Raw genomic sequence first — 14,797 nt, 5'->3', positions numbered from 1 at the left:
CCTTGGTCTTCCACAGCAGTATTATTGTCTTTGTGGAGTTGACTAATCATAAAATATTTTTTTTAATCCTGTAATGGGTTTCACCTCCAATAAGGTCATAGTGGTATATACCAAATAAAATTAAATGCATACATACAAACTTGAGTTTGGATTTATTCAACAATCAAGTTATTTTCATATCTAAGAACTTTTACAAAACATATTTCTCTTTTATATTAACGATAGCATGGGAAGGACACTTTCATGTAGGGGCAGCACCAAAGTTTAAAAAATGGATATAAAAGAAGGCACTTGGCACATGAGGAAATTAGTCATTTGCTAGTTTGGAACTATGTTTTCATTTTTATTGGGTAGAATATAAATGTTATAAAGATATTTTTTATTACAATACTGAGAAAACAATTTCCATGCAATTAGGAAAATTTGAAAGGAAGAGTGACATCAGATTTTCACTTAAGGAAATACTACATTTGTAGAGGTAAAAACAAGAAGGGAAAAATAAGCCTGTTTTAAAAAACAAAAATGGTGAGACGGTGGGCTGGTTCCATTTGTTGCATAGAATTTTCCTTTGCAGATGTTCACGTTTCTGGCATCTTTGTCATTCTGGGAACTCCATTATAGGTTAGACTTCATTTCTCAAAGAATGACTTCAGGAATCTTCACCCTGCTACACATTAGCCTCAAAGGCCTTCCTTTATTATCTACATAGAAGCCTTCAGGATTCCATTCTGTGTGCTGTATATCTGCAAAACTAGCCTCATGTAAACAACACTAAAGCAATGAATAATGAGGTATGAATAAGAATAGTCATAATGGTGATAAGGAAGGGAGGCATTGATTTGGAAGAAATTTCGGAATTAGGATTAATGAGAATTGATTATTGATTTTGTGTCAGAGGAATTATAGATAGTTCTCAGGGTTTTCACTTAGAGACCTGAGTGTATTAGTCATCCATATGGACCAAGCACTACAGGTACAAACAGAAGATAATTTGTAGAGTCTGATGTGCTGTGAGAAACTGGGGAATCAACTTGAAGGGGGGCATTTAATATTTGAATGATAAGAAGATGTTGATTTGAACCTATACCTACTTATGACATGTCCTTGGGGATTATTGACTGGATCAAAAAAGAGGATCCCTGAGATAAGGAGAAAGCAGAAAACAAGCCAGATGTATAGATGTGGCCATGTTTTACCACCTGGTGACAGTAAAATCTGCTCAGAATTTCCCTAGTTAGGATGTGGACACAGTGGCAGCAAATGAATTGGGATCAGAAAATCACAGCTCATCAAGTTATGAAATTTCAAATCAAATGTTAGAATGGAGGTCCAGACAGAAGGGGTAAGAAAGTACATGTCAATGTATAGATTTGATTTGGAAAAGGATTATCTTGAAGATTGAACATTCCATTGTGCATTTCTTATTATTAGACATTTAGAGTTATCTATGATAAAATGTAATTTTTATGCTTTTGATGACTTTAGTTTTTGCCAGTCCTGGGGCTTGAACTCAGGGCCTGAGCACCACCCCTGAGCTACTTTTGCTCAAGGCTAGCACTCTACCATTTAAACCACAAAACCAGGTCCAGCTCTTTCTGTTGATGTGGTACTGAAGAATTGAACCCAGATCTTCATGCTTACTAGGCGAGTACTCTACCACTTTCCAGCCCAATCACTAAAATTTTTATGTGAATTTTTAGTACCTTTTTTGTTGAATTCTACATTTTTTTCTTGCTCAAAATGTCCAAAGTTTTCAACAGAATTTCATTATCATGGATATTCCAGAATAATACTTTGGATGAAGAATGGATTTTTTTAAATTTCAAATTAAGAAACTTAAGACAAGCAAATAAAATATTTGGCATAATAGTAATATTCGATAAAATATGAAACCCATAAACCATGAGCTATTGCTCTGTTACAAGTCAGATATGTTGATATCTATCACATGACACTTTGAGACAGAACAATTCACTCCACCTAAGGATGCTACTTGGAGCCAAATCTTATTAGAATTAGTGAATATCAATTTTTGGGAAGAAAGCTGCATCCTTTGAGCTCCATCCTCAAATGCAAACAAATTGAACTTCAAATAACCTATACCAGTGTCTGCAAAAGCCTATTTGAAGCTGAATATGAGGGACCTCTTAAAGCCTTGGTATAAATACTAATTTAGGAACAACCTAATGTATACCCACCAATTTTATTGGATTTCAAACAGAAAAAGGTGACATGATGAAATGTCTTTTAATAGTATAAAGAGAACAGAAATGTAAGAAAACGTTTTTTTTCTTTTTTCCTCTTTTTTCCTGAACTCGGCCTGGGCACTATCCCTGAGCTCTTCAGCTCAAAGCTAATACTCTACCACTTGAGCCACAGTGCCACTTGTAGCATTTTCTGCTTATGTGGTGCTGAGGAATCAAACCCAGGGCCTCATGAGTCACCTTCCTAGCCCCAAGAAAGCATCTTTTATTCTTAAGCCTTTTATTTTCAAATTTTGACACAGATTTCACATATAACAAATGTGTATCATGATGTGAAGTATTAGTTATTAATTTGCAGTCAATAGCTTTTTTATAAATCTATGAAAACAAAAATTACATATTCTCTTCTGTAAGAAGATATTGGAACTTTCAGTTTGAAAGAGAATCATGCATGAATAAAAACAATTCTCAAGGTAATTAGAGCACTTTTAAATCTAAATTTACCCATTATGAAGTCCTATTACTTTGAAACTCAGTAGTTTGATATTATCTTTGTTTTTAACAGCAAAGAAATTACAATTTTATTTTGGTCATTGCCATTGAATTTAGTAAGAACTGTAATCTCACATTTTATTCAATTTGTTTTTAGGACTACATAATAGATATTCAGTGTAATTAGGGAGGAAAGTTGATTACAAGTAGATTCAGCGCCAATTTTCTCTTTGCCAACCATCGTTAATTTTTTTAACTTTGTCAAGACAAATATTACTGATTTTACCCACTTCATGAAGTTGTTAGAATATGAAGAAAATCTTATAACTTAATATGCTGTTTCTACAATAAACATTGTGCTTTGTAGAACTTTTTGTATGTTCTCTCGTGTTTTGACATAAATGTAAATAGTACTATTAAGTCTTTGAAGAAAACATAAACTCCAAAAAGTCCTACCAACGCTGAGTAGTAAGTATTCCATGGTGTATATATAACTCACATTTTCTTTATTCATTGGTTGTTGGGCACCTCAGCTGATTGGCTATTATGAACAGGGCTATAATAAACATAGATATATATGTAGCAATCATATATTTATTTATTCTCCTTTGCATGAAGACAGCATAATCAAACTCATCAGATGCTATTAGAGAGGGGAAGAAGAGGGAGGAATAGGAATAAGGAGGAGGTAATGAATTTGTTCATGTGTCTGTGGAAATAGTACAGTACAGCCCCTTCATACTACAAATGTATACTGCTTCAAAAATAAGATATTTAAAAAGTCCTACAAAGGCCAGCAAATCTGAATCTCTACCTCTGCTTTCATAGTAAACATAACAAGCCATCTTTCTTATTGGTTCTTAGACCACTGGTGTCTTTTTATGTGATTTGCTCGAATCAGCAAGAAGGTTAACTCTAGGTACCTAATAGAATTCAAACCCACGCAGGAACTTCAACAGTTTCATCATTTTGTTGAAAATTTGTGTTTTTGTTAAGTGATGCTGATTTTTTTCAGTTAGTACAAAACTGAGCTTCTTAAAAAATTTCAGTTTAATTTTGTCAAATGTAATGGAATTTTCTCCTAATAACTTGATACCATATTGTGTTCTAATTGTCTAAGTCTAAAAATCTTAAGTGTGTAATTAGAAAATCCAAAAGTCTATAATAATTTTTGTAGCAAATAATTTTCTCAAATGTAATTGGTAACTTTAATATTAATACTCAAGAATAGCATTCTGAGTGTGCTCCATGAAATGCTTTGTGCTTTCTCTATTGAGAATATTTAAGCTTCCTCATAGTTTAAGCATCAACATGGCATTGATATAAAAGTGATTTAATATTTACCAACTTAGTAAAGAATGGCTTGCTTTTTAACGTTTTTGCACAGTAGCCCTTAGCAGTAAGCCAAATTGTGGGTCCAGTTTCACTTTGTTGATTACTCTAATAGAGTTATCACAACGTGGTCATCTCGGCCTTGCCACAGCATTTCCCCTTCAAAGTGCACCAGTCCGTGTTTCCTGGCACGCATGAGGATCCCCACTACTTTATCTGAAATTCGAACGTATCTGTCAAAGAGTTCTCCAAAAGTCACTTGGATCCTGCCATCTCGGCTGTGGCGAGCCATGGTGCGGATCACAAAACACAGCTCCATAATTTCTCTGTAGATGTGTTCCTCTGCTCGCTTGGCTCGTTCTGCTGTTTTGCTTCCCTCCTTTGGACGGCCATAGCCCTCATCTCCTCTGTGTAGGCGAGTCGACATGGCTAGCTCATAATCAAATTCTTCACTGAAGGGATTGAGCTTCTGGGACTGTATGTGTTCATCAGCCCACTGTTGCCATCTGCCTTTGAGGTTGTCCACCTGGCTGTATTTCCGATGAGCCTTGCAATTGAGTTTCTCTGTGTATCTGTTTGTTCTAAAGGAGAAATTAATATGTTAACAACCATCAATTTCCCTTTTACTTCCTGTGTACAGGTTAAAATGTAAGTCTTCATAACTTTTTTCCATTCTAAAACATACGTAACCTCACTATAAAAAATAAAAAAAAAAATCTCAGAAGTGCTGGGTGCCAGTGGCTCCCTTCTGTAATCCTAGCTACTCAGGAGGCTGAGATTTGAGGATCATGGTTCAAGGCCAGCTCTGGCAGGAAAGTCCATGAGACTCTTATCTCCAATAAACCACCAGAAAACTGGAAATGGTGCTGTAGCTGAAGTGGTAGAGTGCTCACCTTGAGCTGAGGACCTCAGGGACAGCACCAAGGCCCAGAGTTCAAGCCCTATGACTGACAAAAAACAAACAAAAACTTAGAAGTAAAAGAAAGGCAAATCACATTCTTATTGTGGCGTATGTCCTACATTACATATGTAACAACTTTAAACACTATAATGATATTAAACTTATTGATCTTACATGTTAGTAACATTAAAGAACTAGAGTGATAGGTTAGGTAAACTTTATTATGTTTTTTTATTCAAGAATGTATTTTTTTCTTGCTGCTTGTTTTACTTATTCTTTTAATTATCATTAAGTAGCCATACACAGGAGTTGCCATTTAACAAAAGTGTATGAATACAATTGTCTTGATCAGTGTCACCACTTTAAGCATTCTAACCCATTCTTCCTTTATTCACCCCTTCCCTCACTCTTCATTATTTTGTAAGATATACATTATATTACTGACTGAATTCTATATCCTCTTCATTTGTCTACCCCTTCCCAGTTCCCACTTCTGGGTGTTTTATTGTAGGATATCTGAAGATATTTTCCAAAGATGAGTTTTATACCACCGCATGTACATCCTACTAGTCATGTATACCTTTCCTATGTGGATATTTCACAATAGCGTATTGTCAATGGTACACCAAAAACTACAACATCAAGTGATGAGAAGCCCTGTAGAGAAATAACATGTTAAAAAGGGGGGGGGGGCATATGCTGGCACCTCATTAATAATCTGCATCTCCAAAAAGAAAAAGTCCCTGTTTCATAGATGGGGACGCTGACGCCAGAGTAGCTTCCTAAAGTCCCCAAATTGTTAACTGATAGAACTAGATTTTTAACTAGTTAAGCTGGCCAGAGAGCTTGTACACTGTGATTCTGTGGCTGAGGCAAGATCGATGTCACCTGCAGTGTTGCCGTCCAGCCTTCAGGTGCAGTATCTAATGAGTGTGAGTTGTGTTTCAAATATGTGTATATCCGTGGAATGTCGAATGCATTTACCTACTCAAAGGCAACAGCATCTTTGGAAGGTATACACCCATAGTGACCTGAGTATATAGACCTAATTTTACAATGGTCAAATTTTGGCTTTTTCAGCCTTTCCAGCCACTTCTGTGTGTCTTAGACATTTTTCTCTGGTTCTCTTTGTCATCACTGGTAAAACATTTTTATTGTCAGTGATCTCCCTTCTCTCCAGCAATAAATGCTCTCATGCCTGGAGGCTTTTGGAAGGAGACATTGAAGTTAGTACAGACACTGTAACCAGCAAGCCTTTACTGTTTGAACTCTCAACTGTTCACCACTCAAAATCCAAGATCAGAGTTGGGTACTTGTCACTTCTTGAAATCTGCTTAAGAATTGCTCAGGAAGGGGAAGTATGAGTTCTTGAATCATACTATAAACAGATGTAACAAGTCTCGTGCCTCATAAAAGGCATGAGAACTAGACTCTGAGTAGATGGCCTTGAGCTTGCTCATCATGGTCCTAGAGAGAAGAGATTGGTTCTCCTTTGCAGACCTTGTAACTGCAGGAACCCAAGACATACTTAGAGGAATCCACCCTTGCATTAATGGAGTTTTCAGAAGAGAAATGACATCCACTAGATGGCAAACTTTCATCAATTCCTGAGCTGAGCGTGGTTTCCCAAAAGGCCTGTTATTTTTACATGGTCTCACAATAGAATTGGAATGTAATGAAGTTAATTAAAAAAAATGTAAACTACAAAAACTATATGCAATTAACATCCTAAATACATGAAAGATGCCAGTCCTGCTGGTGTTCGCCATCACCTGCCTTACCATCAACTGTGCCTGTTTACCTGCTCACGTTATGGGTTTCCTGATTATCAAAGTAAGCAAGGCTTTGTCCCTTTGGAGCCTTGGTTATAAAGACAGGCATAGTCATCAGAAGCAGCTCAGGACCATCTTGGCAGAACCAAAAGCTCATGTTCTACTTGAAGCTGGATGTCCTACTAGGAAAGAGCTTTGAAGTAGTTTAGAAGAAAGTTAATAATATGATTGATCACCTCAAAATTTGCCTCCTGAGCAACTGTAATTTGCTCCTATATTAAATGTAACACAACCTACCTTTAAGAAGTTTCTGTGCATTTTGACATTCCTTCCATCCCTTGTTATGATACCCACTAATCACTGATTTAGATACCTACCGGATATTCAATAATGAAAAAAACAGGAATAAACTCTTAAAAGATGTTCGTGAAAATTGAAGTAATAAAAATCCAAGCTCATACTACAATTTCAACTATAAAGTCCATGTTCAAAGTAGACTTTAAATGCATATGCACAAATGAAAATTTATGTTGATATCCAGATGAGATTGGATTTTTTTTCTTCCCTGAGGTTATCCAAGTCTTAGTATAAATTGGAACTCCTTTTATTGTTAAAAGCCACCCAGGCCAACTCTGGTGGGCTACACCTATAATCCTAGCTAGTCACAAGGCTGAGACCTGAGGATTGTGGTTCAAAGCCAGCCAGAGCAGGAAAGTCGGTGAGGCTCTTATCCAGTAAACCAGCAAAGAGCTGGAAGTGGATGGAGCAATGGCTCAAGTGGTAGAGTGCTACCTTTGAGCCCAAAAGCTCAGACGGCACCCTGGCCCTGAATTCAAGCCCGAGGACTTGTTATTACACTAAAGCTGACTTCAACAGTACATGCTAATTTAAAAAAATCTTTTGGGGAGGATAAGTATGGGAGGGCACAGATGATGGGAACTAGACACCGTTGAAAATGATCTATACAATTCGTTGGGTAGGAATGGGAGGGGAAAACTGGGAGAGAGCAAGGGAAGGGGTGACATTGGCAACAAGAAGTGTACTCTTTGGAAGTGGGCACTGGTGGCTCACACCTATAATCCTAGCTACTCAGGAAGCTGATATCTGAGAGTCACAGTATGAAACCAGACCAGGCAGAAAAGTCCCCGTGAGACACATTTCTTTTTGCCGCTTGAACTTAGGGCCTGGACACTGTCACTGAGCCTCTTTGTGCTCAAGGCTAGCACTCTACCATTTGAGCCACAGAGCCACTTCCATTTTTTTTTCTGAGTAGTTTATTGGAGATAAAAGAGTCTCAAAGACTTTCCTGCCCAGGGTGGCTTTGAACCACGATCATCAAATCTCAGCCTTCTGAGTACCTAGGTCTTACAGGTGTGAGCCCAAGATTTGATTTTCTATAAAGATTTTTTATACTGATATTGTATTATTTAGTTAGCCAGTCCTAGTGCTTGAACTCGGCTTGGTGCTATATCCTTGAGTGCCTATTTGCTCAAGGCTAGCACTCTACCACTTGAACCACTACTTCTGGCTTTTTCTGTGATTACTTGGAGATAAGAGTCTCACAGACTTTCTTGCTTGGGCTGGCTTCAAACCATGATCCTCAGATTGCTATCTCCTGAGTAGCTAGGATTAAAGGTGTGAGCCACTAGCATCCAGCTTGTATTATTTATTGTTAACTCAAAGAAAAAAATAGGAAAATGCTCAAAATAGCAGAGGTCAGTTAATTAAATAGTGTTACAAGTCTGAGTGTTTTGATGTTTTTCTTCTGCCTCTAATTAAGAATTGCCACTATCTGCATCTTGAAAACGTCTTTTGGAGTAAGGGCTGAGTTGATGTAAAGGAGAGAAACATTTGTCTTCTAAAAGAAGACAATTTCCAACTTCTGCGCAAAGTGTTGCTAATTCATTTCATAGAGCATGGCATAGATAGGTGCCCATTTATCAGAAACAGAATGATTGTGTCTGAAAATCAGTATGGTCACTTCTGAGCAGCAGTTACGCTTTCTCTTCTGTTAACTAGATTAAATACCTAGGACTCTGATACTCTGTGCAGATTGGTGAATGTCCCCTGAGTCTGCGGGAACGTTATCTTCTCCAGAACTTGGGACGGGTGGTAGAAGGACATGACTTCACCTTTTCCTTCTGAAGTCCTTCAGGAAAGTTGTACTGAAACCCTACACTTGGGGAGTTACTGGAATCACTTTATTTCCTTAAGATCTCTACTGTGGGTGGGGACAGGAGGGAATACCTGAGAGAGAGCAAGGGAAGTTACCTGACTAAGGTAACTGTAAGCCCTTTGCACATCACCTTTATAATAAATATTTTTAAAAACTTATCTACTGAGAGCTTGGATCTCTTCGCTTTCTAGTGAGAGTGTGGATATGGCATTGTGGTTTAGAGCACCCAGATTTTATAATCATTAGCTTTTCTAATTTCACCACTTACTAGTCCTGTGACTTAGATATGTTTTACATCTCTAGGTGGACATTTCCTAACTTATAAAATGGTCCTCTCATGTTCAGCTACTTTTTTTTTATAGAATAGAACTTGAAGAGAATAGGTGATTGATATTTTAGGCATCTACCATTATTCTATGAATGAGGATAGAATTTCATTTAAAGGAACTAAACCAAGTCGTGTAATCAAAATACTATTTTTAAACAAGCCATTAGATATAAACTGCCTTCATAATAAAACCCCAGTTAGCAAAATCACTTATTTCTATAGGAGTTCTCTACCTTAACCACCAAGAAACTTTTTTCTATTTAGCTATCTATCCATGATGTATAGATTTCTTCCTATTGGCATACTAGGGAACAATGGTGCCTACAATTGCAAATAATTCAGTAAGTTTTATATTGACTTAATGCCACTTTCATTTCTCAAGAAGTATCTTGAGTTTCCTCAACTGAATTTCCTGAACACAGCTGGGATTTCCACTGACAAAGGCTGCTACTGCTGCATTTCACATTCTGAAGCCCCGTGTAAGCCAAGGCTGAGGAACAAAACTAGAACTGAAGAAGAGAAAAGACTATACACTACATCCAGTCCTCAAATCTAGAGAACCTATTATCTTGAAGGTTCATGATTCCTAGGCCTGACCCTCCCCATTATAACGGGTATAATTTACCCTTAAATAGTTAATATCAAAAATAGCTCAATTAAAAAGTAAGCAGGATTCAGATCTATACCTTATTCAAACCACGTATACTTCTCCATCACTCCTAGAAGGCACCCAGGTCCGTGCTTGGTTTCAAGAACCCCAAAAAGGGCTCTAAGGCCCCACTTTGGGGCAAGACAATTGAAATAATGGCCTTGACCTAAATAAGGTCCACGTCGGGGGTTGACACTGCCCTTTCAGCCTAGGGCCATATCTTCCCCACAGGAGTCCCTGCCTGGCTGGTGTCATAGACTGTACTCTCGCTGTTCTCTGGGTTCCCCAGTGATCTTTGGGGCTCACTGCTGATCCTCCCACAAGGAATGGAAAGGTGCATTCACTTACTGGGAGGGCAGCGGGCGCTTGATCCTGGCCACCTGTGCTCCTTCGTGCTCAGGCCTCTCCTCCGTCTCCCCGCCGTAGCCGCTGTCCTCTGTGTCTACGCTGTCACTCTTCCACTTGGGCTCCTCCTGTTCCATCACCTTCCAGCCTTGGGTCAGCTCAGACACCAGGTTGGTGCATCTTCGCCTCCGAGTTGGAGAGTCGTGGCTGTGGAGGATCCTGTCGATGTCATTCTCCGGCTGTGCAGGTGCAGCCGAGTTCCCGTCCTGCTCATACCTGTGGCTAAGGTAGTTCACGTCGCCTCCTCTCTCATAAGCTTTGCTGACAACCGTTTTGGTCACTTCTTTCCTTTTGATAGGGGAGACCTCTGTGACTTCCTCTGAGTTCAGTCCACTGCCACATCCCTCTGCCTTCCGGGGTGGAGACTTGGGCTGGTGGGTGGGGGCGGGGTTTATTACTGATTTGGGGGCTTGGGATGGGTCCGGGGTCCCTCCAGGCAGCCACCCCACGGGCTCCTGGGCCTGCCTGGTACTGTTCTCATTTGCCCACTGCTGCCACCCTCGAGCCAAGTTAATGACCAGGGTGGCTGTCCGGACCTTCCGGAGGGCACTCTTGGCCGGCCCCTCCTCCCTTTCCCTGTCTCCCGGAGCCATGCTGTCCTGTCTCTTCTCTCCTGATAGCCCAGGCACCGGCTGAAATGAGTGCGGTCCTGTGGAAGGCCTGGGATTTAAATAGAAGCGGGTTTGTGGGTTAGGAAGAGAGCCTGGTGACGGTGGAAAGTATGCGAAGCATTTCTTGCCAAGATGCGATTCCTTCGCCCTGATGGTGTTCTTTTTTTATACCCTGATAGGTCCCGTTTCATCATGGCACAGGGACATGTCTTCTGGTAAAAGGACAGTGATATTATTACTCCTTTTCTTCTCCAAGTGCCAGAGTAGAAATTACTAGAACAAATCATGTGCTCGGCTTTATGATTTCCTTGACCTTAAAAGATGATCCTACCATTTGTAAGAGTACACAGTATGTGGACAGATTGTGCTAGGAACGTTAGAGACGGTTCTCAGTTAAATCTTAGTAGGCCTCAATAAAGTGGTTATTTATTCTTATTTTATACCTGGGTAAAAGGAAGTTCACTTCTTACTGCTAGTATCTGAGATTCAAAACCAAATAAGATTCAATGTTTGAGTTTCCTCTTATTCTGCTATCAAAGCTTTATCACCTTTTTATTTCCCGCTACACCACATTAGAAATAAACTTTTTAGGAAACATTTGATTGAATCTTCATTTCCAAATGAGAGAAAACTAGAAGGAAAACCTATGTCCAAATATGCAATGGCTCTTCCCTAGTATCAGGTTTGACTTCTAACGATGTCACATTTTTGTCTAATCATTACAAAACAGCACAAGATTTGTGTTACATATACATTGAGTTTTACAAATTAGTACCACGATAAATATTTTCAAATAATGTAAGTGTTTGGTTAAAAACCATATAACAAAAGTGGGTATTGATGGCTCATGCCTTGAAACCCTAATTCTCAGGCAGCTGAAATCTGAGGATGGCAGTTCAAAGCTAACCCAGCCAGAAACACTTATCTTTAATAAACCAGCAGAAACAAAAACAAAACAGAAATAGAGTGCCACCCTTGAGCAGAGAAAGCCAAATAAGAGTAAGTGGCCCTGCATGCAAGCCCTAGTACCAGTACACACACACCTTAAAACTACAAAAACTAAGTGAAAATTATCAGAAGCATATGAACATCCATTTTCGGTTGAATAACATAAACTACTTTAGCAGGCCTTTAGGCTCATGTAGGCAAGGCTATTTTTTCAATCTTGAAAATAAAGTTTGAAATTAATATTTTTTTGAAAAGAACTAGAAAGATGAGTCATGTGGACAGAAAAAGAGCCATCAAACAGTATATTAAACCAGATAGAAATGCACAGGACTCAGCACTGAATAATTTCTTACAGTAATATAAATAAGAGAATTAAAAAAAAATTATCGGCTCTATCAGCTTTAAATTATATCCTTCCCTCAGATCGTAACATACTGTTAATCTATTGATTGGAAACTGCTGTCTAAAGGCATTATAAACCTATGAAAGTTAATTACTTCTGATAGTGAGACATTTATTTTGAAAAAGTTGATGTCAGTTTTTCATCATGCCCGTTATTTATGCACTAGGAATAAAACAGTTTGGGGAATGATTAAATACTCTATCTAGAAATCTGACAGATGTGTTCTCAGAGTTCAGCAGCATCTGATAATGTTAACTGAGGGCCAACAATGCAGAGACAAAGTCCCTCCTGATTAATTAATAGGAAATTGGATCACAAGGAAAGAAGACTATTGCAAACAAAGATTTAAATCTGAGTCTGAAATTTCTGGCATTCCTTCCTGGAATGGGGAAGTTGGGTTCTTGTCAGACTCTCTTCATCCCACTGGAAGGCCTTGGGAAAAGAACAGGCTTCTCCGAGACCCTCAAGCAGAGACCCTCAAGCTCAGGAGCAGACTAATTTACAGCTTCCAAGGGATTTTTCTGCTTCCCTGCACACACCTGCTCCAGGTTCAGTCCTGACAAAGGGAGAAGAAATGGTGATAACAAAATGTTAATAATCTTTCCCATGTTAACAAGCATTGCAATCAGCTGCTGGGGGTGGGGCTGTCAGCAGATGGTATTGGGAGAAAAAAGAAGCTGCTTCCTAAAAGAATTGGTCATTCCTTCTGAGATTTAACCTCCATGGCAACAGTCAGTCCATTTATTCATTCATCCACAGAGCATGTGAAATCCTTTTCCTGCTAATGTCTACTTTGGGCCTTTCTAGCCTTGAACAAGGTTTGTATTCTTCTTACTATGCATATTTTGATTAGGAGAAAAGGTTATGTTTTCTTTCTTAATCTAGACCCAGATTTTTAGAATTTCCCTATTTTTCCCACTTTCATCTGTGGTATAAAAGATATGAAAAGAAAATATGAAAGATGAAAATGTAGAATAAGATCTGGTTTCCAAGAAGAGTTTCCTGTGAACCCATAGATTTTTGAAAGTGTTGGGGAAGTTATAAATCTGATGAGTGAAGTGATTATCACCTCTGAAAATTTTTCAGAAGTGTGAAAATGTTTTATTTTTTTTAAAGATCATGTGAACAGTAGTAGGAAAGGGAGAGATACATATTTATATGCATTTCATTTCATGAAACATTTAGAAGTCAGAACTAGCCTTCATAGGCAGCTAGGTAAGTAACCATACTGAAGAGATTTGACAAACCTCCACTTGCTCAAAGTTTAAACAAGGCAATCCTTTCTTTTTTCAAAAAAAGAACAGATTCAGTTTCTAAGATGAGGATCCACATTTATTCAGGTAAATATGTGAAATAGTCGGGGGGGGTTCAACATTATTTTATTGGGGAGACTATCCTGACTCTTTGAGCCTTATTGATGTCCTTGCAAAAGTTAGTTGACTGTATATACATGAATTTTACTTCTGGGTACTATTATGCTCCACTGAGAAATGTTTCTATTTTAGGCTGAAGAGCTCAGGGACAGAGCCCAGGCCCAGAGTTTAAGACTCATGACTGAGGGGGAATTAAAAAAGAGTCTCATGGACTTTCCTGCCCAGACTGGCCTTGAATGATCTTTAGATCTCAGCCTCCTGAGTAACTAGGATTATAGGGAGAGCCTGCACTGTGGTAGAGTACTGGCCTGGAGCTCCAGGCCAGTGCTCAGGCCTAGAGTTCAAACCGCACTACTGACAAAAAAAAGAAAGAAAAGAAAGGAAGGAAGGGAGGGAGGGAAGAAAGAAAGAAAAAGAAAGAAAGAAAGAAAGAACCATCCATCTTTGCAAGTTAGTAACACTAAGTTGGTTCACTTTATGTCTAGTTAGTCCTATGTTATAGTAAGTGAGAGATCTGTTTCAAAATTTTGAGGAACTCTGTAAAGCAACAGCATGCATTATTGTATCTTTGCTCCTTTAGTTGCACAATATAACACTCCCAGTGTGGTAGCTCCTTTAATCCCCCACCCAACCACCTTTGCCACACACACATAGTTGAATGTGACTAGGAAAACATGGAAATTTTCCAGTCTCCCTTTTAAATTTCAGTCATCAATCTCACATGCTGCTATTGAACTACTGTATTTCGCTTGTCTATTCATTCTTCTCTAAACCTCCAGCGCTGTTTCTCCCAGCCTTGCTCATCCTTAGCATTTCATTTGGACATCAGAACATCCCAGATAACTTGCTCTTAAATCCAACCACCTACCTGCATCCATGGCCATCTGCCTCTTTGCTCTTCATGCTATGGATTACGAAAAATGTGGACGGAGACTTTATTCCTTTTTTATTTATACATAGCTCCACATAATCCTGTGTTCTATCTTGAAATGTGTTCAGAACTTGACTGCTTCTCACCCCTCAAATTATCCTGCACCTACCCGACCATCCATAGTTCAATCTATCATAAACAATCTTTGTATGGATTATTGCTGCTGGTCCCTCTGCTTCTACTCTTATACATTTGGTATGTCTCAATATTAGCCAGATTCTTTTAAAATATAGTTGGATCCTGTCACTGTCTTCAAGACCTTCTATTTTTTT

General features: G+C 38.7%; 1 protein-coding gene across 1 annotated transcript; it reads right to left on the bottom strand.

Moving 5' to 3' along the window:
• Positions 1–4,131: 4,131 nt before the first annotated feature.
• On the bottom strand, positions 4,132–10,852 carry Abra (actin binding Rho activating protein). Its single transcript, XM_013012490.1, has 2 exons — positions 10,203–10,852; positions 4,132–4,609 (listed from the first exon to the last, which is right to left on the bottom strand). Exons 1-2 carry the CDS (start codon positions 10,850–10,852, stop codon positions 4,132–4,134), a joined length of 1,128 nt encoding a protein of 375 aa, XP_012867944.1.
• Between the last annotated feature and the right edge of the window lie 3,945 nt (positions 10,853–14,797).

The sequence above is a fragment of the Dipodomys ordii genome, unplaced genomic scaffold (genome assembly GCF_000151885.1).
Source record: "Dipodomys ordii isolate 6190 unplaced genomic scaffold, Dord_2.0 Scaffold17, whole genome shotgun sequence".
NCBI classification, from domain to species: domain Eukaryota; kingdom Metazoa; phylum Chordata; class Mammalia; order Rodentia; family Heteromyidae; genus Dipodomys; species Dipodomys ordii.
The sequence above is the reverse complement of the archived record's forward strand: the minus strand, read 5'-3'. Positions and strand labels throughout refer to the sequence as shown.